Here is a 25397-nt window from a genome sequence, read left to right as displayed (position 1 = left end):
TGATAAACAGGGCCAATAGAGAAATTGTATCATTAAAAATAAGACAAAAGAAATCGATGCAATAGCCACATCAAATAGGCAACCGAAGTTGACCTTCCACTTCCCCTCTTCTGTCACCGCCTCTCTTCTACGTATAAAAAGACGACGAGGTTCCTGAAACGACTCCTCCAGCACGAAAACAGATCTCGAGCGAGGGAAGAACCGGATCTCGATCCCCATCCCGCGATGTCGTCTGCCTTTGACAGCCTTAGCCATGACGGCGACGACGACGCCGCGGCATCGGGCGGGAGAGGCGCCACTACCCGCCCCTTCGACGACGGTTACCTCGGCTACAACCCCCGCCTCCCCTCCCAGCGTTTCGACTCCTTCTCCACCTTCTCCCCTTCCGAAGACGCCGACGACCCCGCTCCGCCCTCTCATGCTTTCCCCGTCGACGTCGCCTCTGGCGGCGCTGGAGACGGCTTCGTCTTCCACTCCGACGACGCCTCAGTTCACGTACAACAACTGGCCATTAGCGACGACCACGGTATCTCGGTCTCCGACGAAGGGTACGGCTTCTCGACGGCGGCGGCGTCCCCCTTCACGATGCCCCAGGCAAATGGAACGGCGCATGGCGTGGAGGAGAACGGAGAGATCTTCAGGTCGGATGGCCCTATCCTTCCCGACCTCGATCAGATGCAGATGGAAGAGGGTTTCCTCCTGAGGGAGTGGCGCAGGTAAGGACCTTTCCTTTGAGATCTTATTGTTACTCGGACGTTCTTTGTATTCTTCAGATCAGGTCTTCTTGATGTTTAGAACTGATTAATTGAACATAGATTACTTACTTCAAATGCCTGAATTTAGAATGGCTAAAATCTTGCTAAACTTTGAATGTCGGATCATTCACGGTAGACCTCTTTAATTACTCTCTTCAGCTGGTGCTTCTTTTGATCCAAGTTCTTCATGGTCTTAAATAGTTGTTAGTTCGAGCACTTTAACGAAGGGCAAAAAATACAACCCTTCTAGCCATTAAATAGTCTAAACACCGTTAGATAGTAAACCTATCTTCACAGTTTAGGTTTAATGAACCTTGATGCTTATCACTTTCTGGGACGAGAATGCTCATGCAGTATAAGCGACATATCAATTCTTTAGCCTAGAATTATTTCTTTTTAGTACTAGTAGAATATTTGTTTCCTCTAGAATTACTGATTCCCTTATTTATCTCTAGAATAAATTATTTTTATTAAAATTAGTCTTTTAAATTGTTGACCAGGCATATTGTAAATGTTGGATATATATAAATGAAAAAGTGATGGATAAAAAAGATGTTCTATTGTGAATGAGATTTTAATCTCATATTGGGAGTTTCAAGATCTATTTATTGGTTTATAATGATATATATATAGAAAGAGAAAAGCTATCCTGCGGTACGCTCTGTGCGATTTGGTGCGGCGCGCATCAAAATTAGTGCTGGATTGATTCAATCCCGCTTCGTCTTCTCATGCCTGTTGGATCGATCCACTGATCGATCCAGCGGGGCTGAATCGATCCGATTCAGCCCCGTTTCGTCTTCTCGCGCCTGATGGATTGATCCACTGATCGATCCAGCGGGGCTGAATCGATCAGTGGATCGATTCAGCCCTGCTTGTTTTCTCGCGCCCGTCGTGCTAGTCGCGCCCTCCCACCATCGGCGGCCTCTGGTCGCCTGCCCACACCCCCCTCGAACTTTACTATAACCGGAGGGAAAGGTGAACCCAAGGGGTTCCGGCATCCAGCCGGGTTGAAGCCCCGCTTCGTCTTCTCGCGCCTGCTGGATCGATCCAGCGAGGCTGAAGCCCCGCTTCATCTTCTCGTGCCTGCTGGATCGATCCATTTATCGATCCAGCGGGGGTGGATCGATCCATCACATCGATCCGCACGGATGTGTGCCGTAGAGTAATATTTTCGTATATATATATATATATATATATATATATATATATATATATATATATTCATCATTCCCCAAAACAATATATATTACCATTTCTTAAAGCACTAGATGTCTAATGTAAGTATGAACTTTAAGAAAAACCATGCAAGTCCTTATGATGGGGCAACCGAAGAAGATATGTGCATTACTTTTATCTTGCTGCCAGAACAGTGAACATTAGTCTCTCCATCCTCACATCCGAAGCCATTCCACTCCCTTCAAACTGTTAGGATACTTGGCGGTCGGCTAGAGGGGGGTGAATAGCTCCTGCACAAATTAAAATAAAAATACATTTCTCGGTTTATAACTTAAATAAAATAAACATTTGCATAAGAATAAATAAAAGACTAAAAGGAAAGACGCACCGAGAATTTACTTGGTTACAACCGGGAATGTTGTTAATCCTCCTTCAGGCGGAGTAGCCTCTTACAACAATGAACGCACAGAAAAGAAGCTAAACAAAAAACTAGGAGCGCACAAGTATAGTTTCTTTGTATTTCACGTTGTTCTTATCTTCTGGGAGCAAAGCTGCTTATATAGCCTTGCTCGGGGCGCTTGGAAGCGTTCAAAGTACCTGGAATGGGATAAAATCTTATCCCCGATGCGTCGGTCAAAGTCCATGTTGATCTTGATAAAACTTGGGTTCCGGGTGCCCGGAAGGGTTGCGGGCCCCTGGACTGCTCTGGGCACCCAGAATGGTTTCGAGCGCCTCGAAGGGGAAAGTCAACATTTCTCCGGACCTCCAGCTTCGGCTCCGCTTGCTTCGGTCCGGATCTTCCACTCCGGCTCCTCTCGCTTGGGTGATTTCGGCTATCCGGAATAGGAGTCACCCGAACCCAACTTCTGGCCTTCTCCTTGAGCAAGCTTCCGTTCCGGCTTCTCGTCCCTCGGAAACATTGCGCGCCTCCTTCTCGTCCGTCTGCGTACATTTCCGCAGCACCTCGTCCCTCAGACGCACCGAGCCTGTTGACTCTCTCTCGTGTCGTCCTTTTCGTTAGCTGCGTCTTTTGCTCGACGTCTTGTGTTTCTAAGTTCCTGTACACTTAGACACAAGGTTAAACACAACAGAACCTAACCTAACTTGTTTGATCACATCAAAACAACCTTGGGATACCAACAATTTCTCCCTTTTTGATGTGAGCAACCCAAGTTAAGTTAGGATAAACTAACATAAAGTAAAAGCAATAAACTTGCATTGCAATTAAAGTGCAAAAATTTAAAAAGTTTAAACTACTTCCCCTTAGACTTAATCGTCCCTTCTACTCCTTTGATTACATAAAAAATGGGATACCAAAAAAAATCTAAGGATAAATTTTTCAAAAAATAGGAAAGTTTTTATTAAAAAAAAATTGATTTTCAACATTTTGAAAAACTTATCAAGTTTTTGAAAATTTTAAAAATAATTTTGATAGAACTTAAAATAATTTTAGAAAAAATTTCTAAGTGAAAAATATTTTTGATATCACCAAAAAACAATATCAATAATTTCCTAAGTGCAAAAACTAATTTTGTAGAAATAATTTTGGTAAAGTAAAACTGATACTTCCAAAAAAAAACTTTTAAGTCTTTTTTTTTTTTTTTAAAAATTCTAAGTTAAAAACATCGAAATTTTTTTTGAGAAACTATTTAAAGCATTATTTAATTACAATTAAATGCTTTATCAGTTAGTCAATTAAACATTTTAATTTATTAATTGGCTTTCCGGCTATGGCGAAGTACTAAGCCTTCTTGATTATTGGAGCAACAACCACTTTCTAGACAAAGTCTCTTAAGGAAATTCAAACATTTAATTTTCTCGTTGAAAACGCTAAGTCTAATTAAAGTTCAATTTTACAAGACTTTGGAATCCAATATAGATTCCAACCAATTAGATTAATTAAAAATCTCTTAGGAATATTTTTCTGAGAATTTTTCCTAATTTGTCCCTTGTGGTAAGTAAAATACCAGTTCAATTTATTATATTTCCTAATATTTTGATTTTTAACATTTAAGCATGCATGCATGATTTTTCAAGTTCTTTATTTCTTTTTGTAAATTATCATTTTTTAATTTTATTTTATCAAATTCTTCTAATGGACAAGATTTTGCTAGAATTAATTTTAACTCTTTAATTTCTTTTTCTAATTTGCAACAATCTTTAGATAATAATTTAACAAATTTAAATAACTTATCGAGAGAAAGAGATTGTACTGACTTACCTTGTCAATCTCGTTATCCGTAGCTCCCCCTGAACTGCTGCTCTCTTCCGATGTCGCTCCCCCTTCATCGATGCTCATTTCGGACGAGCTTGCTTCGTTTTCGTTGTCTTGATGAATTGTCATTAACGCAAGTCCAACAACAATTTCAACTTCTGATTCGGACGATGTTTCGTCCCACGTCGCCTTTAATATCTTGTACTTGTTCGATTGGACAAGCTTCTTGTTCATTCCTTTGTCCTTGTCCTTGATATTTAACTTAGGGCAGTTATCTTTAACATGACTTTCTTCATTGTAGTGGTAACATCTGATTGTTCTTTTATTTCTACCATGCAGATGGTTAGTTTTTCTAGATTTAAATAATTTTTAAAATTGTCTAAGTCCCTATTTTTTATACTAATTATGGACGAACTCACTGTGCACATTCAAGACACAGTACCATGGTGCATGTTGTTTGCAGATGATATTGTTTTGCTAGATGAGACACGTGAATGAGTAAATGCTAAACTAGAATCTTGACAGGAAACACTAGAAGGGAAAGGTTTTAGGCTTAGTAGAATAGAAACAAAATATATGGAATTTAATTTTAGTAATATTAGACTTAATGAGACAATTGTTAAGATAGGAGATGACGAGTTGCTCAGAACCGAGAGTTTTAAATATTTAGGATCATTTTTGCAAAACGATGAAAGGATTGAAAGAAAGAGATGTCTTAAATAGAATACAAACAAGATAGTTGAAATGGAGAAGAGTGTCGGGTGTTTTATGTGATCGTAAAGTACCTCTAAAATTTAAAGGAAGGTTCTACAAAATCGTAGTTAGACCTGCTATGTTATATAAGCCGAATATTGGGCTATGACTCAAGAACATGAGCAGAAGATGAGAGTTACATAGATGAGAATGTTAAGATGAATGTGTGGACATACGAGGATGGACAGAATAAGAAATGAGAGTATTAGAGAGAAAGTCAGAGTTGCATCTATTGAGGAAAAACTCTGAGAGACACGTTTAAGATGGTATAAACATGTACTTAAACGACCAATAAATGTTTCAGTTAGGCGATGTGAAACTATGATAAACATGCATATCAAACGAGGAAGAGAAAGACCAAAAAAGATTTGGTTAGTAACAATAAAACAAGATAAAATTTATTTAAATATAGATGATGATATAATAGGAGATAAAGCTCAATGACGTAAAAAGATTCATACAGCCGACCCCACCTAGTGGGAAAATGCTTGGTTGTTGTTGTTGTTGTTGTTGTTGTCTTACCATCATTACCGTTTCTTCATCGTCGAGAGAGGATTCTGAATCTTGATCGTCCAGCCTTGCCTTAAAGGCCCCCGGGGGAGTCCCTACCGATAAAATTTCGACAGCATCTCCCCTGTATCGATGACAATATGAAGCATAAGTACATATAACCACAGACATACTCATCAACAGTATATAACAATCCACACGGCTGGATAAATAACACAACCACGCAGATTTAATATGCAGCCCACACAGCTGAAACATAACACAGCGAAAATCACAACATAAGGAACATAAAACACCAGAACAACTAACTGCGAGCCGACTCGGCTTGACACATAATCAATACATCAAATACAAGACAAACTCTATATAAAATATACAAATACGAGAACAAGTGCAAAATCAAATATGCGAACGGAAACATTAACGGTAGGAGTAGCTCGGTGTGACACGGGACTGGCGGACAGGATCTCCAGGCGACTCCATAAATCATTTACCTGCTACCTGGCGAAATAACCAGTTTTCGGGGTGGTGAGTATAAAGACTCAGCGGGTAATAGACAGATATTGCATGAATATAGTAAAGAACTAGAGATACAAAGGTATACAGTCTCATAGGGAAAATAACAGATACTACCGTGATATTAAGATAAATGTCCATACTTGAAACCATATCCGAGGCTAGTAATAGGAGGTCAGGTGTAGCAAAGACCTGCTATAATACTGCTTATAACTACATGGGTAACATGTGAGGTATATACTTATTAACAATAAGTAAACCAGTGTCTAAACACATACCACAGGTATATAACTCAACCTATGTGAGCATACCAGTATAAGTAAGCAACAGCAGCATAAATAAGCAATAACAGCATAAATAAGCAACCGCATCAGTAGGTATAATAATAACAGCGTATGCACAGATGGTCACTCCCGCCCACCCCTCTGCACCATGACCCCTGTATGGTCGAGAGGTCAGGACAATGACAAACTGTACACCACTCTAGCTACCACTACTCTTGAGTGGCCGAGGGGACAGTTGCATAGTAGCTGAATAGCTACGTCTGCGACGGGGTCCCTACTGCCTGCGACTCCAGCTATCACTGCCCATGAGTGTATGAGTGGTCGAGCGTGCGGTCATGACTGACGACTCTCTCACACGACAAGGGAGCCATGACATAATGCGCAAGATGCAACAACCATCATATATATATATATATATAAATATAAACAGAAAACAGGTATGCTACATGAAGCCAGCATGCTCAGTAAGAAACATGAATAAATAGCAGTCAAAACAAGAAGACATGGTGTCTGGTATCTATATATCCAATATCTAGTATCTGGTGTCTGGTATCTGCTAAATATCATAGATAGCAACGAGAGATTGTATAGATACAGAAACGAGTAGCTCAAAGATTGAGTGGAAGTATCAAACACAAGGAAAATACGAGTGGAGTCAAGATAAATACAGGAACTATCCGAAGGTATAGCTCATGCACTAAGAACAATGTACTAAAGAGATAAAACAAGAAGTACCCGCCTTTATATGCCGATCGTGCCAAACGATCTCACGTCGAGACACTCATCTCGGATCATAATCCTGTAAATCACACGATGTATAGTTTAGCTAATCACATATGCGGGATCTAGGTCCAACCCAATGTCAACCCTTGTTTAATCCATCTAATTGATTAAATCAATTTAGATCATCCACTAATCAAATTAAACCACACTCAAAAATAAAATCAAATCTCATTTCGTACCAACTAATTAACCAACTCCATATTTGATATCAATCCAAATCAGTTACTCACAATTAATCATATCACAGAACTAATCAACTAGCATGGATAACAAATTAATCATGCTAATCTCCAGATACAACCTCCATTAATCTATAGATCTATCAATTCATGCATTAACACAAACCATAATTACATTAACCATAATCGAAATAGAACCTTAATTCCAATTCATCCATCCGTTATAGACAAATGATCAGATCTCCCTGGATTAGATATTATGCGTAACCTAACCAAGACTGTAATCAAATAACCAATCTAGTATAGAAATTGAACAAACACTTAAATATTGATACACTGATCATATCTTACCTCAAAATGATCTATCACTGCTTGGTGAAACAATCTGGAAGTAGAGAGAGGAGATGGATGAGTAAAAGAGCTCCGGATCCTTTTACCCCCACTTCAGATGGTATCAGAGCGATCTTGTGACTGTGAGTGTGCCTGTGGCAGGAGCACCCAGGGCACCACCTAGCGAGGGAGATTCTGGGATTTGTCCGTGGTGTGATTCGTGGTTACACAACGAGGGTGTTGTGTCTTTAAGTAGGGGTGATTGTAATACCCCGGTTCTGAGATTCTGAGTTGCATCTATTGAGGAAAAACTCCGAGAGACACGTTTAAGATGATACAGACATGTACTTAGACGACCAATAAATGCTTCAGTTAGGCGATGTGAAACTATGATAAACACGCATATCAAACGAGGAAGAGGAAGACCCAAAAAAACCGTTAGCAACAATAAAACAAGATAAAATTTATTTAAGTATAGATAATGATATAGTAGGAGATAGAGTTCAATGACATAAAAGAATCTATATAGCCGACCCTATCTAGTTGGATAAGATTTGGTTGTTCTTATCGTTTTATTAAAAAAAATAAATAAGGAGATAGGAAAGGGCTAAACATCTATAAAGAAAATTATAGCGAGGCTTGAGGTGTTGACAACTCCAACACTGTCAATGGATATGAGTGATGGTATAGAATGACGATGACAATTACATAAAGATGTAGCGGTGAAGTCTTTATGGTGCAGAAGAATATATATAACATAGAAGTTGTATCATAGGGAGATGGTGATGGTAATCATGGTGGTGGAAGGGTTATGTAAAGGTAATTGGTGGTGGTAAAGGATAAAATACCAAGTTGAAAAGAACCCACCAATTGCTTGGGCGACCTTGTGTTTATCAAGGGATGAGGGTGGTTATGAAATCAGGGATTTGTCTACTTGGAATACTGCTCTATTATACAGGACATTGTGGAAAATACAAAGTAAGGTCGACACGCTATGGGTATGGTGGGTTCATCACCATTACCTAAGGACGCAGATTTTGGCAATGGGTGGGCAAGTCATCGGATTCCCCTTTGACAAAAAGGTTGGTTCTCATTTGTGACCAGCTCATTCAGCGAGCAGGAGGTACAGGTTCAACCAACATGAAGCTGCTCAAGTGGTTTATGTCAGTACCTAAGGTTGTTTTGATGTGATCATACAAGTTAGGTTAGGTCATGTTGTATTTAACCTTGTGTCTAAGTGTACAGGAACTTAGGAACACAGGGCGTCGAGAAAAACGCAGCTAGCGAGAAGAACAACACGGGAGAGAGCCGACGGACTCGGTGCGTCTGAGGGACGAGGTGTTGCGGAAAAGTACGCTGGCGGACGAGGAGGCGGCGGCGTTTCCGAGGGATAAGAAGCCGGAGCGGAAGCTTGCTCGAGTAGAAGGTCGGAAGTTGGGTTCGGGTGAGCCCTATTCCAAATAGCCGAAATCACCCAAGCGAGCGGAGCCAGAGCGGAAGACCCGGATTGAAGCAAGCGGAGCCGAAGCTAGAGGCCCGGAGAGAAAGTCAACAAAATGTTGACTTTCCCTTCAGGGCGCACAGAACCCAAGTTTTATCAAGATCAACGTGGACTTTGACCGACGCGTCGGGGATAATGTTTTATCCCATTCCAAGCGCCTGGAATGCTTCCAGGTGCCCCGTGCAGGGCTATATAAGCAACTCTGCCCTCACAAGCTAAGAACAACGTGAAATACAAAGAAACTACACTTGTCCGCTCCTAGTTTTTTGTTTAGCTTCTTTTCTGTGCGTTTATTGCTGTAAGAGGCTTCTCCGCCTGAAGGAGATTCTTAGTGCGATTCAACTTCCTTGGATTAACAACATTCTCGGTTGTAACAAAGTAAATTCTCGGTGCCTTTTTCCTTTTGGTCTTTTATTTATTCTTATGCAAGTGTTTATTTTATTTAAGTTATAAGCCGAGAAAGGTATTTTTATTTTAATTTGTGCAGGGGTTATTCAACCCTTCCTCTAGCCGGTCGCCAAGGGTCCTAACAAGTGGTATCAGAACTAGGACGTTTCAGGAGAACTAACCGCCGAACGAAGCACACAGAATGGCTGGACCAAGTATCTGTCCACCAAAGTTCGAGGGGAGTTCGCAAGATGGAAAAAGAAAATGAAGGTATTCTTTAAAATCGACTTTGAATTACTTTTAATAATGAAATTTGATTTTATAATATCTGAAGGCAAGGAAGAATACCAGTGGACGAAGAAGGAGCAGGCGGACTTCGTGGCAATCTATTGAGTGTCCTACTGCCACAAGAAGTCAACTGAATCGGCGCTTACGACTCAGCAAACGAACTTTGGGATAAGTTCCTTGAGCTACACGAAGGGGCGTTCGAAGCCAAGCTCGCGAGACGAGGTCTGCTAAGGAATCAGTTAAGCAACGTAAAACTGGAAGCAGAAGAAACCGTTGCACATCTTCACTCGAGAATGAAGAAACTAATCACCGGACTCACGAATCTCGGAGAAAATGTAAGCAACCGAGATACGCTAAGGTACGTGCTTAATGCATTTCCTAGATCTACTGAGTGAGCATCATTAGTAGATGCTCACTATATTTCTAAAGATTTAGATTCTGTTACCTTAGAAGAAATGTTTTCAACATTTGAAGTCCATGAAACGAGATTTGCAGATCCGAAGAAGGAGCCGAAGCACAACATTGCATTTAAGGCAAGGATGGATGATCAAGATTCAGAATCCTCTCTCGACGATGAAGGAAACGGTAATGATGGTAAGACAACGACAACAACAACAACAACCAAGCATTTTCCCACTAGGTGGGGTCGGTTGTATGAATCCTTTTACGCCATTGAGCTTTATCTCCTATTATATCATCATCTATATTTAAATAAATTTTATCTTGTTTTATTGTTGCTAACCAAATCTTTTTTGGTCTTTCTTTTCCTCGTTTGATATGCATGTTTATCATAGTTTCACATCGCCTAACTGAAGCATTTATTGGGCGTCTAAGTACATGTTTGTACCATCTTAAACGTGTCTCTCGGAGTTTTTCCTCAATTGATGTAACTCTGACTTTCTCTCTAATACTCTCATTTGTTATTCTGTCCATCCTCGTATGTCCACACATCCATCTTAACATTCTCATCTATGCAAGTCGCAATTCTCATCTTCTGCTCATGTTCTTGAGTCATAGCCCAACATTCCGCTCAAACATAGTAGGTCTAACTGCGATTTTGTAGAACTTTCCTTTAAATTTTAGAGATACTTTACGGTCACATAAAACACCCGACACTCTCCTCCATTTCAACTATTTTGTTTGTATTCTATGTAAGACATCTTTTTCAATCCTTTCATCGTTTTGTAAAAATGATCCTAAATATTTAAAACTCTCGGTTCTGGGCAACTCGTCATCTCCTATCTTAACAATTGTCTCATTAAGTCTAATATTACTAAAATTAAATTCCATATATTTTGTTTTTATTCTACTAAGCCTAAAACCTTTCCCTTCTAGTGTTTCTTGCCAAGATTCTAGTTTAACATTTACTCATTCACGTGTCTCATCTATCAAAACAATATCATCTACAAACAACATGCACCACGGTACGGTGTCTTGAATGTGTGCAGTGAGTTCATCCATAATTAGTGTAAAAGGATAGAGACTTAGAGATGATCCTTGATGCAACCCTATTTTTATTGGAAATGTTTCAAATACTTCGCTTAAAGTCTTTACTCTAGTCGTTACATCTTTATACATATCCTTAACTAGTTCAATATATGCTAACACCTCTCTTTTCTAGAATTCTCCATATAATTCCTCATGACACTCTATCATAAGTTTTTTCTAAGTTAATGAATACCATGTGTAAATCTTGTTTTTGCTCCTGATATTTTTCAATTAATTATCTAAGAAGATGTATAACTTCTATTACCGACCTTCCAGGCATAATTCCAAATTGATTTTTAGTCACTGAGGTTTCCTTGATCTTTTTTGTATTACTTTTTTCCAAACTTTCATGGTATGACTCATTAGTTTAATACCCTTATAGTTTGCACAATTTTATACGTATCCCTTAGTCTTATATAAGGAATTAGAGTTCTTATCCTCCATTAGATATTTTTTTCGTTTTCAATATCATATTAAATAATTTTGTAAGTCATTCAATATTTTATTTTCTTAGGCATTTACATACCTCTATCGGAATATCATTTGATCCAACGACTTTTTCATTATGCATCTCATTTAAAACTTGTTCTATTTCTGAAGTTTGAATTCTATGACAAAAATTTAAATTTCTGTGCTCATTTGATTTATTTAAATTACCTAAGTTAAGTTGTTTATCTAAACCTTCATTAAAAAGTTAATGAAAATATCTCTTTCATCGTTCTTTTAAAAAGTTCTCGATCGTTTATTAGTACTCTATTACATTCATCTTTAATACATTTTATTCGGATAAAATTTATTATATTCCTTTCTCTCACTTTAGCTATTCTCTTACTTTAGTTATTTTATAGAAGAACAAAACAAAACAAAATATTACTTCAGAAAATATGCCCGTCAATTTTAACACCATACAAACACAATGGTAGGAAAATGTCATACATTAACAAACTGGAGATCCTACTTGAGATGGGTAGAAATTCCTTCTTGGAGAAATAGAAATCCTAGGGGATAGATTGTGAGAGTTGAAATATTTTCCCTCCTACTTGGATTGGTGAACTTGGCGTGTTCTGTTCCCTTAAATATTCTGGTTAATTCAGTTTGCACTATTTATTGTTGGTCATATCAGTTGCTTTTTTTAAAATGTTCTAGTTTGCTATCATAATGCTCTCTATAACCTTTAAAGATAGTATAATTTGTTTTAACTTGTTGGATATATCAGACCAATGTAGGTAATTTTCAACTGTTACAGATTTATGTTGACTATTGAGGATGGCAATTACATGGCATTTGGCATTGCTTGATGGCTGTTTTGTTCTTTGGCCATGATTTAAACAAGGTAGTATGTTCTCATCAATGTTGTGATATCTGTTTTGCATACTGTACAAGTATAAAAGCAAGCTCATTAACAATAAAATGTGTGCTTTCTTTGAGTTATTGAGTTCGATGGCTGTCACTGATGCTTATTTCAGTTTTATCAATTCTTTTGTTCACTATTCACAGACAAAATGCAATTCAGCTGGAGGAAAAAGAGAGAAAGGAAAAAGATTCTAGAAATGAAATCATTTCTGAAGCTGAACAATACATACAAGCTTTCTATGAGAAGAGAAAAATAAACTGTGAAACAAACAGTGTGCAGAACACAGAGCGAAGGCAAGTCTTTTTTGCTCTAATATTGATTTGCCACACATGTCAAAAGAATATTCCATCTAAGATTTTCATTTGTTGGCAGCTATGTCTCGCCAATCAGGAGAAGTTCCATGCAAATGCAGATAAGCAATACTGGAAAGCTATTTCTGAGTTCATCCCCCATGAGATAGCCAGCATTGAGAAGAAGAGAGGAAAGCAAGAACAGGAGAAGAAACCTTCCGTTGTCGTGATCCAGGGACCAAAACCTGGGAAGCCCACTGATCTGTCTAGGATGCGGCACATTTTGGTCAAGCTGAAGCATACTCCACCACATATGAAACCTCCAACAGCACCACCACCACCACCACCGGTAGCTGCTCCTGCCAAGGATGCAAAAGATGGTGCAGCAACACCTGCCTCAGATGCCCAACCTAATGGTGCTGCAGCTATAACAAAGGTTGAAATCCCTGCAACTGAAAGGCAAGGAATGAAGGCACCAGAGCTAGTCGCCACTGCTTGATCCCCCACCCAATTTTATGTCATACTGTATTTTATTCACTACGAGAACCAACTCGTAGCAGTGCGAGTTCCTTCAATGGCCACCCACCTGCATTTTCGGTTCGCGAATTGGTTTTTAGCTGTCTCATTATTCTACTTCTTTTGATAATTTTGATTTCAGCATCCTTGCATTCTCCACTGTGCTCGATTGTGTTGTACACTCAACAATCAATCAATTTCTTGGTAAAGTTAGACACTTTCTGAAATTACAATGCGCAAATTTGTAAATTAAAATTTATGAAAGGTGAAGACGAAGAGGAGAAAGAATTTTTTATTAAAAAAAATGGTTGATTGTGTCCTTTCATCTCGTCCACGGATGACACGTAGACACTGAACCGACGCGATAAGGCAGCGGCAGCGGCGTCGTTGTTGGGTTATCGAATTCGAATAGAGACATGAAGGATAAATGATAAGCACAAGAACAGCCCATCGTTTCGATTTATTTTAATTTAAAGGGAGGGGACGCCTTCCGAATTCCGATGCTCTCTCTGTCACAGCCGCAGCTGTCTGCCACTAACGTCCTTTTTTTGACCTACTTAAAACTTTGAATAATAAAAAAAAATAATATAATTTTAGAACGCAGATTTGATTGTTCGTGTCTGAATGAATAGATCTTCCTTTTGAAAATCAAAACGTTTGAATGTTTGAACTTTCAAAATCTCATTTTAAATAATATATTTATTTTGAGGTCTTGATTTATCTGGGAAAAGAAAAAAAAATCTCTCCGGAGGGGATCCGTATCTGGCAAGGAGAATATTCTTGCTAATTCTTTTAGTTTTAGGAAAAATCTAGCGCGGACCGCCGCACTAAAAATTCCATAATTTTTCCTCATCATTCTTATCTTTTTCTAGTTTGTTGAGATTCCGTTTCGCAATCTCGATATCATCTTCGTATCGGAATTCTTTCCGCGCCCTGACTACGTCGTAACGCGACGCTGGTACGTGCCAATCAATCCCCGTGTCTGTACCTGTTTGTGTCTGTCCTTGTCCAGCAATTAAACCGAGGCTACGACCGCTACAATCTCGTACCGGTGGCGTTACGGATGGGTTGGCGTGACAGTGTTTGACCCCACTGCACATTTAATTAATTAATCAATCAATCAATCAATTAATTAATTAATTAATGTGGTTGAACTCTGATCCGGAATAAATAAGGTATGATTTTACTAATGCATTAATTTTTGGTCAATTAATATCCAACTATAAAATTTGGAATCGAATTATTTTGCATTGTTGGCTTGGAGGGCCGCCAACCCATTCGAGAAAACGCAGGCAAGTTTGATAGCGTGGTGGTGGGGCTCCAAGGTTACTTACTTTTTTCTTGTTAGATTTGTCAAAGATGTCGATGTCTAGTCATCATCTTGACATATTTGTGTCAATCTTGTCCCAATTCCAATCCAATCCAATTGATCTTTCAACCATTTCACCATCATGTTTTGCTATTCCAATTTCATATTTAATCGACTATTTTTTATTTTCCATTTATCGCATAATGATGCTTGTATAAGATAGTTACATTACCTAAAAGTAAAATTTCCAAAAAGCGTTTTCTTAGATGAATCAAATCCCCCTACTAGGGTTAAAGATTTGCCTTCTTTGTCTCTTTATATATATATATATATATATATATATATGTAAAAGAATTATTGATCAATTTCCATGATAATCTTTTATTTATATGTAAAAACCAAAATAGTGTCCCTATTTTTTTAAAATTATTAAGGCACTCCAACTCTAAACCTATAAATTCAACTTCATTATGAGACATTTTGTGTCACATCATTACCATATCAAAAATAAAAAAAATCAAAAACTTTTATAAATCTCTCCCCACAATCACAACCCAAAAAGGAACTTTATATTAGATCCCACTAATTCACACATTATTATCTATATTTTTCTATTTACTATCTTTATTTATAATATTCATTGATATATTATCATAAATATATATATTTATAATATACATATTTATTAATTTATTAATAATATATATTAGTTTTATTTTATAATTTTAATAAATAATTAATATATAATAATTAATTTTAATTTGTTCACTTCATATGTAAATTCATACGGAGCACCTTCTCACACTCATTCTTTTTCTTTTTAAATCATTCTGAACCAACATCTAATTTTAGATACTAAGTTCTTAGATTTACAAAACTCACGTCCATTGTAATACTGTTGGATTTACAAAATCCAACTTCTTGGGGTTTATAAACTTAGCATTACAGTCACTCTTAGGTTTGTAAACCAACATTGTAATCACTCTTAGGGCATCTTTTTTTCTTATTTTTATGAAAGGGTGCCCCACCCACCAGCATTGGATGACTATAAATTTCCAGCACGAGCATTACATCATGAATAAATAGGACACATTGTAACTCCTATAAAAACCGTACTTATTACCCCCATAAATATTAAATGAGTAAATTAAATCTATATTATATCAGTTATAAAAATATAACTGATACAATCATTATAGCAACTATAAAATCATAACTATTATAAGTATTATAAATAACTACCACAATGATAAGTAAATAAATTAACAAAAAATTAAAGGTGTGAGAACACTTTTAAAAGGCAATTGTGCCCTCATCTTTTGTTATCATTTTTCGATAATAACCTCAAGAGAGAAAAAACACATTAAATTGACTATTATATCCATTGGTAAAAATCCTCACCAAATTCATACATGCATCAACATAAATAACAAAAAAATAATAAAAGGGATAATCAGCTAAAAATATATTCCAACACTCCCACTCCCACTAAATTAACAAAGAGTCATAATTCTAAATTAATGAACCAAAAATCAAATAAAGATGTAACAACATTCATCATTCAAAATCTCCTCCTCATCATTAAATATGACATACAATGAAATAGGAATGAAGTATTGGTGTGACAAAATTATACCAATACCCACATCAAAGACATTATAAAATCCAAGAAGGAAATTTATACATTGTTATGACTACAAGGTTAGTGCTCAAACATATTAATATACCATATAAATCCAAAACCACTAACATCTAATAGATATTAATTACTATTTACATGTAGAAAAATAGTGGATATGAATTGTTCTGATGGATATAAGTTATCCCCGGTAAATGGGATGTTAAAAAAGAAAAAAAAAACAACAACTTGTTATTTTAGAGTGTCTTTTAATTATTACTCTTTTTATCGAACCACGTAGATAAGTTTCTAAAATTACCAAATCACTTAGGGGAGTTTTAAAATTACCAAATTACATATCTATTTCTGATTTTATCTTTATCAGTCGATTGATGCTTTAGAGTAGTCAAATCGATTTGGCTTTGCATCAAAACATCAGAATTTTAATCAAATCAGTCAACTGATCTTTTGAATCAGTCGACTGATTTATTTTTATTTTTTAAAATCACAATCGATTTTAGATAAAATCAGTTGATAAAGCAAACGACTTCGAATTGACATAAAATTAATTTTTATGTGCTTGTCTATCTCTCCTGGTTATATCCATGTCCTCAAACGTCAATTTGACATTTGATATGTTAGGACCAAAAGTAGCTAGAGGGGGGGGGGGGGGGGTGAATAGCTCGTCGCGTTCGCTCGTTGCTCGGCGTTGCTTGTTCCTTCAAAGATGTGCAGCGGAAAATACAGAAACAAACACACAACGCTAACACGGTTGGTTTTACTTGGTATCCACCTCACAAGAGGTGACTAATCCAAGGATCCACACCAACACACACACCCTCCACTAAATAAAACTCTCCTTTATGGTAACTACCAAGGGCGGAGAAGCCCTACAAGACTCAATACAAGAAGAGAGGGAAATGATACAAGAAATACAAGCTTACAAGCTTACAATGAGTATAAACCCTAACCCTAGCTTCTCTTCTTGGCTTTGATCCGCCTCTTGACTTGGAAAACTTCCAAGATCCTTCAAGAACTGGCGATCTGAGCTTTGTGAGTGCTGTGGAGGAGCTGGCGAGAAATCTGGAGTGAATCGGAGAAGAGATAGCCGAAGGAATCGTGCGCCTGCGGCCTTTATCGATGCCAACGGTCGGATCCCGATCGATTCGAATGTTCCCAATCGATCGGGGAGGCTTTGGATCGATCCACGGATCGATCCAGAGCGCCTCTGTGCTCTGGGAAAACGCCTGGATCGATCCACGGATCGATCCAGCGCTTATCGCGCGAATCAGCCGCGTCCCAATCGATCCACTGATCGATTGGGACCTCTGGATCGATCCACGAATCGATCCAGAGGCTCTCTGTTCGCTGGGACAGGTCTGGATCGATCCACTGATCGATCCAGCACTTGATTTTTGTCCAAAACCAAGTCCCAAACCTCCCAAACTAACATCCGGTCAACCTTGACCTGTTGGTATGTCATGCCTAGCATCTAGTCACTCTCTTGACCTGCTAGGACTCCCTTACCAAGTGTCCGGTTAATCCCTTTGACCCACTTGGACTTTTCTCTGTGCCAAGTATCCGGTCAATCCCTTTGACCTACTTGGACTTTTCTTTCATGCCAAGTATCCAGTCAATCCTTTGACCTACTTGGACTTCCCAGCAACAGATGTCCGATCATCCTTGATCCATCTGGATTTTCCCTTGCCTGGCTTCACTCACCAGGACTTTCACCTAGCTTCACTCACTAGGGTTTTCCATCTGCCTAGCTTCACTCACTAGGACTTTCACCTGGCTTCACTCACCAGGATTTCCATCTGCCTAGCTTCACTCACTAGGACTTTCACCTAGCTTCACTCACTAGGGTTTTCCATCTGCCTAGCTTCACTCACTAGGACTTCCTTCTGCCTGGCTTCACTCACCAGGACTTTCCATCTGCCTAGCTTCACTCACTAGGACTTCCTTCTGCCTGGCTTCACTCACCAGGACTTTTCTTCTGCCTAGCTTCACTCACTAGGACTTCCTTCTGTCTGGCTTCACTCACCAGGACTTTTCTTACTGCCTAGCTTCACTCACTAGGTCTTTCATTTTGCCTACCATCCCAGTTAGGACTTCCCAGTCAAGTATCCGGTCAACCTTGACCTACTTGACTCTTCTTCAATCGATATCTTATTGTCAAACATCTAAACCCAAACCAAGACTCAGCTTGGTTACCCAGGTCAACCTTGACCTGAGGGATATTGCACCAACATGATACATTAGTCAGGTTTACATAAAATCGACTAATTCACCAAATGCTCTCACACATAAAACTAGTTCCTATGTGTTCCTCCACCTTTCATAATTATATTCATGCTTTCAAACATCAATTTGACTCAATATATGAGAGCAATAATTTTTTGAATATGAATATATTTAAAAATTTTAATTCATGTCCAAAAAATCCAGCTGATGGACTAAACAACCTCGGATTGACATGAAATTAGATCCTATATATTCGGCTAGTTCTCATAATTATATCCATGCCCTAAAACTTTAATTTAACTTAATATATTGAGAGCAAAGATTTTTTGAACATGAATTAAAATTTTCAAATATTAAAAAATTATTATTTTCAATATATTGAGTCAAATTAATGTTTAAGGACATAAATATAATAAGGAGAGGTAGACGAACACATAAGAATTAGTTTCATGTCAATTCAAGGTCGTTTGATCCATTAGTCGATTTTGTTCAAAATCGGCTGATGGATTACACGATCTCGGATTGACATGAAACTAGATTTTATGTGTTTAGCTAATTCTCCTAATTATATTCATATCCTCAAACTTTAATTTGATCCAATATATTAAGAACGATGATTTTTGAATACAAATATATTTAAAAAATTTAATTCATGTTCAAAAAAATCATTACTCTCAATATATTGGATCTAATTTAAGTTTAAAGACATGAAATATAATTAGGAGAATTAGCCGAACACATACGATCTAATTTCATGTTAATCTGAGGTCGTTTGATCCATCAACTGATTTTGGACAAAATTGGCTGATGGATCAAATGATATCGAATTGATATAAAACTAGTCCTTATGTGTTCGTCTACCTTTGCTTATTATATTTATACCCTCAAATTTCAATTTGACTCAATATATTGAGAGCAAGAATTTTTTGAACATAAAAAAATATTTGAAAAATTCAATTCATGTTTAAAAAATCTGGCTGATGGACCAAACGATCTTGGATTGACATGAAACTAGATCCTTTGAGTTCAGCTAGTTCTCCTAATTATATCCATACTCTCAAACTTCAATTTGTCCCAATATATTGAGAGCAATAATTTTTTGAACACGAATATGTTTGAAAAATTTAATTCGTGTTAAAAAAAAACATTGTTCTCAATATATTGGGCTAAATTGATATTTAAGGGCATGGATATAATCAGGAGAACTAACCGAACACATATGATCTAGTTTTATGTCAATCTAAGGTCATTTAGTCCATCTATCGATTTTGGACAAAATTAGCTAATGAATCAAAATGATATTTTATGTATTCGGCTAGTTCTCTTGATTATATCTATGTCCTCAAACTTCAATTTAACCCAATATATTGAGAGCAATGATTTTTGAAACATGAATTAAAATTTTCAAATATATTCACATTCAAAAATTCATTGCTCTCGATATAATGAGTCAAATTGATGTTTGAGTGTATGGATATAATTAGGAAAACTAGTCGAACATATAGAATCTAGTTTCATGTCAATCCGAGGTCATTTAGTCAATCAATCGATTTTGGACAAAATCGACTGATGAATAAAATGATCTCGGATTGACATGAAACTAGTTCTTATATGTCTGTTTACCTCTTCTTATTATATCGATGTCCTTAAATTTCAATTTGATATAATATATTGAGAGCAATATTTTTCTAAATATAAATATATTTAAAAAATTTAATTTGTATTAAAAAAATCATTGCTCTCAATATATTGGATAAAAATGAAGTTTGAGGGCATGGATATAATCAGGAAAACTAGCAGAACATATAAGATTTAGTTTCATATCAATCCGAGGTCGTTTGATCTATCAGCCAGATTTTTTGAACACAAATTAAATTTTTCAAACATATTCGTATTTAAAAAATTACTGCTATTAATATATTAACTCAAATTGACATTTGAGGGCATGATTATAATTAAGAGAAATAGAGGAATACATAGGAACTAGTTTCATGTCAATCCGAAATCGTTTGATCAATCAGTTGATTTTAGACAAAATCGATTGATGTACCAAACGTCAAGAAAATATAATCAGAAAAAGAGATAGACGAACACATAGGAGCTAAGTTTATATCAATCCGAAACAGTTTAGTTATTTTATCTAAAATTGATTTTAATTAAAAAATAAAAAAAACAAAAATAAATTCAATCGACAATCACTCGACGGATTTTATTAAAATTATGATATTTTAACACGGAGTTAAATTGATTCGACTATTCTAAATTATAATAAGGATAAAATCAAAACATAAATAGATAATTTTAAAATTTATCTATATAATTTAATCATTTTGAAAATTTATCGACGTGGTTCCATAAAAACCAGTTGTTATTTATTTATCGCGAATTTAAAGTGAATAAGGACGTGAAATTAAAATACTACGCGAGGAGATGTTGGGAGAGAAGGGTGAGTAGGGACAGCGGACAGGCGCGTGATAGCCAATCGCTATTTTCGACAGTTTTCTCCACCAGCTCTGTACGACTGCTCATTAATAAGGAGGAAGGTGACAATACGATGGGGATGGTACGGAACACACTTTACTCGCGGCCTTTAAATAGACCCACCTACTCATCCTCCACGTGTCTGGAATTTTCTGCTCGTCAATCTGTTAACGTTCTTTTTTAAAATTGAAAAAAAAAATCTCCCGTTTTTTTTCTCCATGTTTTTTAAAACTCAATTATCAGTGTTACATGATATCCGAACTAACCTAATCGGATCGAATAATATAAAATATTAATATTAAAATTCAAATTTCAAAATATATGGAATATTCTAATTTGATTTGGATGTTCGAAGATATAAATGATTAAGATGAAATTCGAGCTCGAATTCAAATTTTAATTTGATCAAAATTGAACTATAACTTAAAATGATTTAAATTTAAATTCGATTGGAGTTATGCAAACTTCAATTTAAGAATATTTATATTAAAATGAATAAGTAGTGTTCACTGTGAGTGTAACTCACGAGCAACCAATAAATAATCAAATAAAATATTATAAATTTAAATATAGTTTGAAAAATTAAGTTCAATGTCACCTCAAAATTTAATAATTTAGAATACAAATTAAATATTTTCCAACGGCTTTGAAAAGCTCACAAATAAGCTCAATTCATCTGCAAAATCACGGGTGGAGTAAACATAGGGCAAGTGTGGGCAAGTGTGGGCAACTGCTACACTGGATCATAAAATAAAAAATATATATATTACATGTATTTTTATCTTAAGATCTAAACTATTGAATACATGTGAATGAAAAAGAGGTGAAAGAAATATGAAATTTCATTGTGAATGTAATTTTAGTTTTACATTGAGAACTTCAATATATGTTGGTTAATTTATATTGATTCATATGCATTAAGAAATGTAAATAAATATATGGGTAGAGACTCTCTTTCACGCGTGGATGCACAGAGGGTAAATCCAAGGTCCGGATTACATTGAACTATGTTGACTTGTGTGTGGGCACGACTTGTGTGCGTCGAATGCTGGACCGATCAGGGTAAAATTTGCCCAAGCAGAACAATTAACATTTTGCCAGGTGAACCTTTTTGTTGCTTGTGTAACGATGCATTAAAGTAAGATTAATACAGAATCAAAATGAACGAGTGAAACATTGCGTTTCACAGGCGACGGCGAATAATGATCATTAAACTATCATTAATGCTGCCTATCGTTCTTAGCTCCTATATAAGGAGGCTGCAACCACAGGCAAAAGGTTATATGCTTAAAATGATTGAAGTTCTCCACCTACGTTCCCCTTCTCCTCTGTCGGTGCATTTCTTGCTCGGCGGAGTGCCCGTGACAGCGGTCGGGTACCTCTCAGTTCACCGTGATCCTCAGTTCTTGAGGAGAATCACGGTTCGTCGTTGTATCCTAGGAAATAGACGACCCGAGAAAGTCTCGAAGCACAGCTGGAGGTGGAGCGAATCTATTTCAACGAAACTGCATTCGTTGCATGCCTCGATTCACTCAGTTCACTCGACTAGTCGCTTTCTAGGGTTCGCCCTGTTGTTCGCTTCGCCCTGTCGCTCGACAGCAACTCGCTCGACAGAAGCCTTCGACTCGCTTGGCAGCAACTCGCTCGGCAGAAGCCTTCGACTTGCTCGGCAGCAATTCCTTTTTGATCAAGCGGAACAACCAACATTTTGTCGGGTGAACCTTTTTGCTGCTTGTGTAACGATGCATTAAAGTAAGATTAATACAAAATCAAAATGGATGACTTCTACTCCAAGGTCTGCGATAGTTGATGACTTTCGTTGGGAAATTCACCATCATTTCTGAGTATACAAAAATGTATTACAAATAAGTGCAGTAAACATAAACTTTTATACCAATGACTGTATTGATCGGATAACTCGAGCTTCGATCCTCGGAGCAGCGTTTCGGTGTCGTAGAGTCGTTTTTGGAGTAGCGTGTAAGAGAGAAGTTGTTCAAATTTAAGTCCTTGAAGTGCTAGTCGAATCCTCTTTTTATAGCTCGGTCTAGGCGCCTAGACGGTCCCTGAATGCCCCAACAGAGCTGACGTGGTGCACTTTCATCGAAACTCTATCTGGTGAATTTTATTTATCTCTAGGCACTCGGACCCATCCAGGCACCTAAACTATGACGTAGGCCCGTGAATCAGTGTGTGTAACCTCAGCTAGTCGTTCGGGTGCCTTATCCACCTATCTAGGTGCCTGGAGTAATTCCAGGCGCTTGAACCTCTGGGCGCCTGGAGCCCTTTTTCATCCTTTTGCTTTCCTGCAACATAAGGTTAGGCCAACAAGCAATAATATGTCAAGAAGAGTAATTTTTGATAGTTTCCGGACTATCCAGTTCTGACTTTAAGTTTCACTGAAATTCTAGGTCAGACCGATGTCTACCGTTCTCTCTATGGGGAACTCGTCCTCACTTATACCTCTCAGGAGAGTTTATCTTTTGCTAAATCGGTCATTCAACCCGTTTGAATTTTTGCTCAGCATCCAAGACTTTAGGACTTTCTGCTAGACGTCTTATTCCCAACCCATCTAGTCTTCTGCCTAGTGTTTGTGGCCCCCAGGACTTTCAGCTAGTATTCTCGAATCTAGGATTTTTGTCTGACATCTTCGACCTGCCAAGACTTTGCTCGGTCCCTCGGACTCCTTGCTTAGTCGTAATTAGGACTTTCCACCTACCTAGTATCCACTAGGACTTCTTTGCGTAACCTCAACTAGGTTTTTCACCTTATCTAAAATCACTTAGGGCTTTTCTGTACACTTAATCAAACTTATCAATACAACAGTAAGATTTAACTTTGAATCCTTTGTCAATATCAAAACTCAGGCTCGATCATCTGGTACTCCTTGCATTAACTATCTCCTCCCCTTTTTGATTATGACAATATGGTTCAAAGTTAATAATAAAAATAAAATTCTAACAAGTTAATTACAAAACAACAAATTTTACAAGATTATTTTAAAGTATGAAAAACTGCTTTTACAAAGAACTTAGAAATATTTCTAAGTTAAGATTTCCAAAAACTTTGATTTTAAATTTCCCCTCAAAAATAATACTTTATTTTAAAAAAAAAATATTTAGCTTTTCTTTTTTTTTAAAAAAAAAATAATTAGCTATGAAAAGAATTTCTTTAAACCATGCTTAGCTAAGTACTTAACTTTAATTTTTTTAAAAAAAATATTTACTTAAATACTTAACTTTAAAATGAAATTTAGCTATACATTTTAGATATAACTTTATTTTTTTAAAATACTTAACTTTTTGAAAATACTTAAAGGAATTTAGCTATACTTTTTATATATAACTTTGCTCTTTGTAAATACTTAAATTTTTTAAAATACTTAACTTTTAACCCTCTTTTTCTCCTCCTTTGATATATATCAAAAATAAATGGTATTCTTTGAAAAAAATTTCAATGGTTTGAAATTCCTCCCTCTTAATTTTTACCTCTCTTGAAAGATTTTGAAAACAATATTACATAAGATTGGAAAAATTTTTAAAATGTGTTTCAAGATGAAAATGTTTTAAAGATAGGAAATTTTGAAAAGTTTTTAAGGAAAGAAAAAATTGTGTAACTAAAATTAATAGATACAAAAATGAAAGACGGAGTAAAATAACAGCATAAGTATACAACCTAGAATCCAAGCATGATTAAGAATACTTAATTTTTCTATGATCGCACTTATTTTAGATTTTCAAACATGATAGCCTTATGTGTTTTTGAGAGATGCATAATTTATATAATGTAGAATTATATAGGATCGAGTCTATCATTTTTGGTAGGTTTATCAAATAGGATTCGAATTGATAGGATTTGAATTAGTTGTTAATAAAATCATATTTGATTTAGAGTTTATCAAATAGGAATCTCATCTATTTGATTTGATTTGATTTAGAGTTTAATCCAAGTTAAACTTAGATTAAATTTAAATCATTTTTGGATCAAGTTAAATTAAATTAATTATAAATTAATTAATGTTGAATTAATTAAAATTTCTTTTGATATATTAAGTTTAAAAAATTGAATAAAATTCGGATTACAATAGTTTAAATTGAATTAAGGTTAATTAGATTTAATTTTTAACTAAGTCAAATTAATTAAGTTAGGTTTTCAAAATATTAAGTTTAGCTTTGAAAAATTAATTTAAGTTTAAATTTTGAAAATATTTATATTTAAAATTTGAGTTAAGTTTGATTACGTTTGATTAGGTTTTATTTTATATATATATATATATATATATATATATATATATATATATATATATATATATATATATATATATATATATATATATATATATCCATCACACTAGATTTTTAAACCAGGAACCTTTTACGTTTTGTGAGATGTTTAATTTTATCTTCAATTTAAATTGAAATCT

The 25397-nt window shown here is 36.2% G+C and overlaps 1 protein-coding gene and 1 long non-coding RNA gene across 2 annotated transcripts; both read left to right on the top strand.

Moving 5' to 3' along the window:
- Nucleotides 1–126: 126 nt before the first annotated feature.
- On the top strand, nucleotides 127–13557 carry LOC122008263 (clathrin light chain 1-like). Its single transcript, XM_042563944.1, has 3 exons — nucleotides 127–716; nucleotides 12663–12812; nucleotides 12892–13557. The coding sequence occupies exons 1-3, from the start codon at nucleotides 226–228 to the stop codon at nucleotides 12977–12979; spliced, it is 729 nt and encodes a 242-aa protein (XP_042419878.1). The 5' UTR covers nucleotides 127–225; the 3' UTR covers nucleotides 12980–13557.
- Nucleotides 9431–10215, top strand: LOC122008265. The gene is made up of 3 exons (XR_006119249.1): nucleotides 9431–9659; nucleotides 9724–10035; nucleotides 10173–10215. It is a non-coding gene; the product is annotated as an uncharacterized LOC122008265 (long non-coding RNA).
- Nucleotides 13558–25397: the final 11840 nt, after the last annotated feature.

The sequence above is a fragment of the Zingiber officinale genome, chromosome 8A (assembly GCF_018446385.1).
Source record: "Zingiber officinale cultivar Zhangliang chromosome 8A, Zo_v1.1, whole genome shotgun sequence".
In the NCBI taxonomy this organism is placed as follows: Eukaryota; Viridiplantae; Streptophyta; class Magnoliopsida; order Zingiberales; family Zingiberaceae; genus Zingiber; species Zingiber officinale.
Note: the sequence above shows the minus strand (reverse complement) of the source record. Positions and strands in the feature narration are given on the sequence as shown.

Coding starts and splice junctions, on each gene's coding strand:
- LOC122008263 (XM_042563944.1), top strand. CDS start 226: ATGTCGTCTGCCTTTGACAGCCTTAGCCATGACGGCGACGACGACGCC. Junction 717..12,662: donor CTCCTGAGGGAGTGGCGCAG/GTAAGGACCTTT, acceptor CACTATTCACAG/ACAAAATGCAATTCAGCTGG. Junction 12,813..12,891: donor GTGCAGAACACAGAGCGAAG/GCAAGTCTTTTT, acceptor ATTTGTTGGCAG/CTATGTCTCGCCAATCAGGA.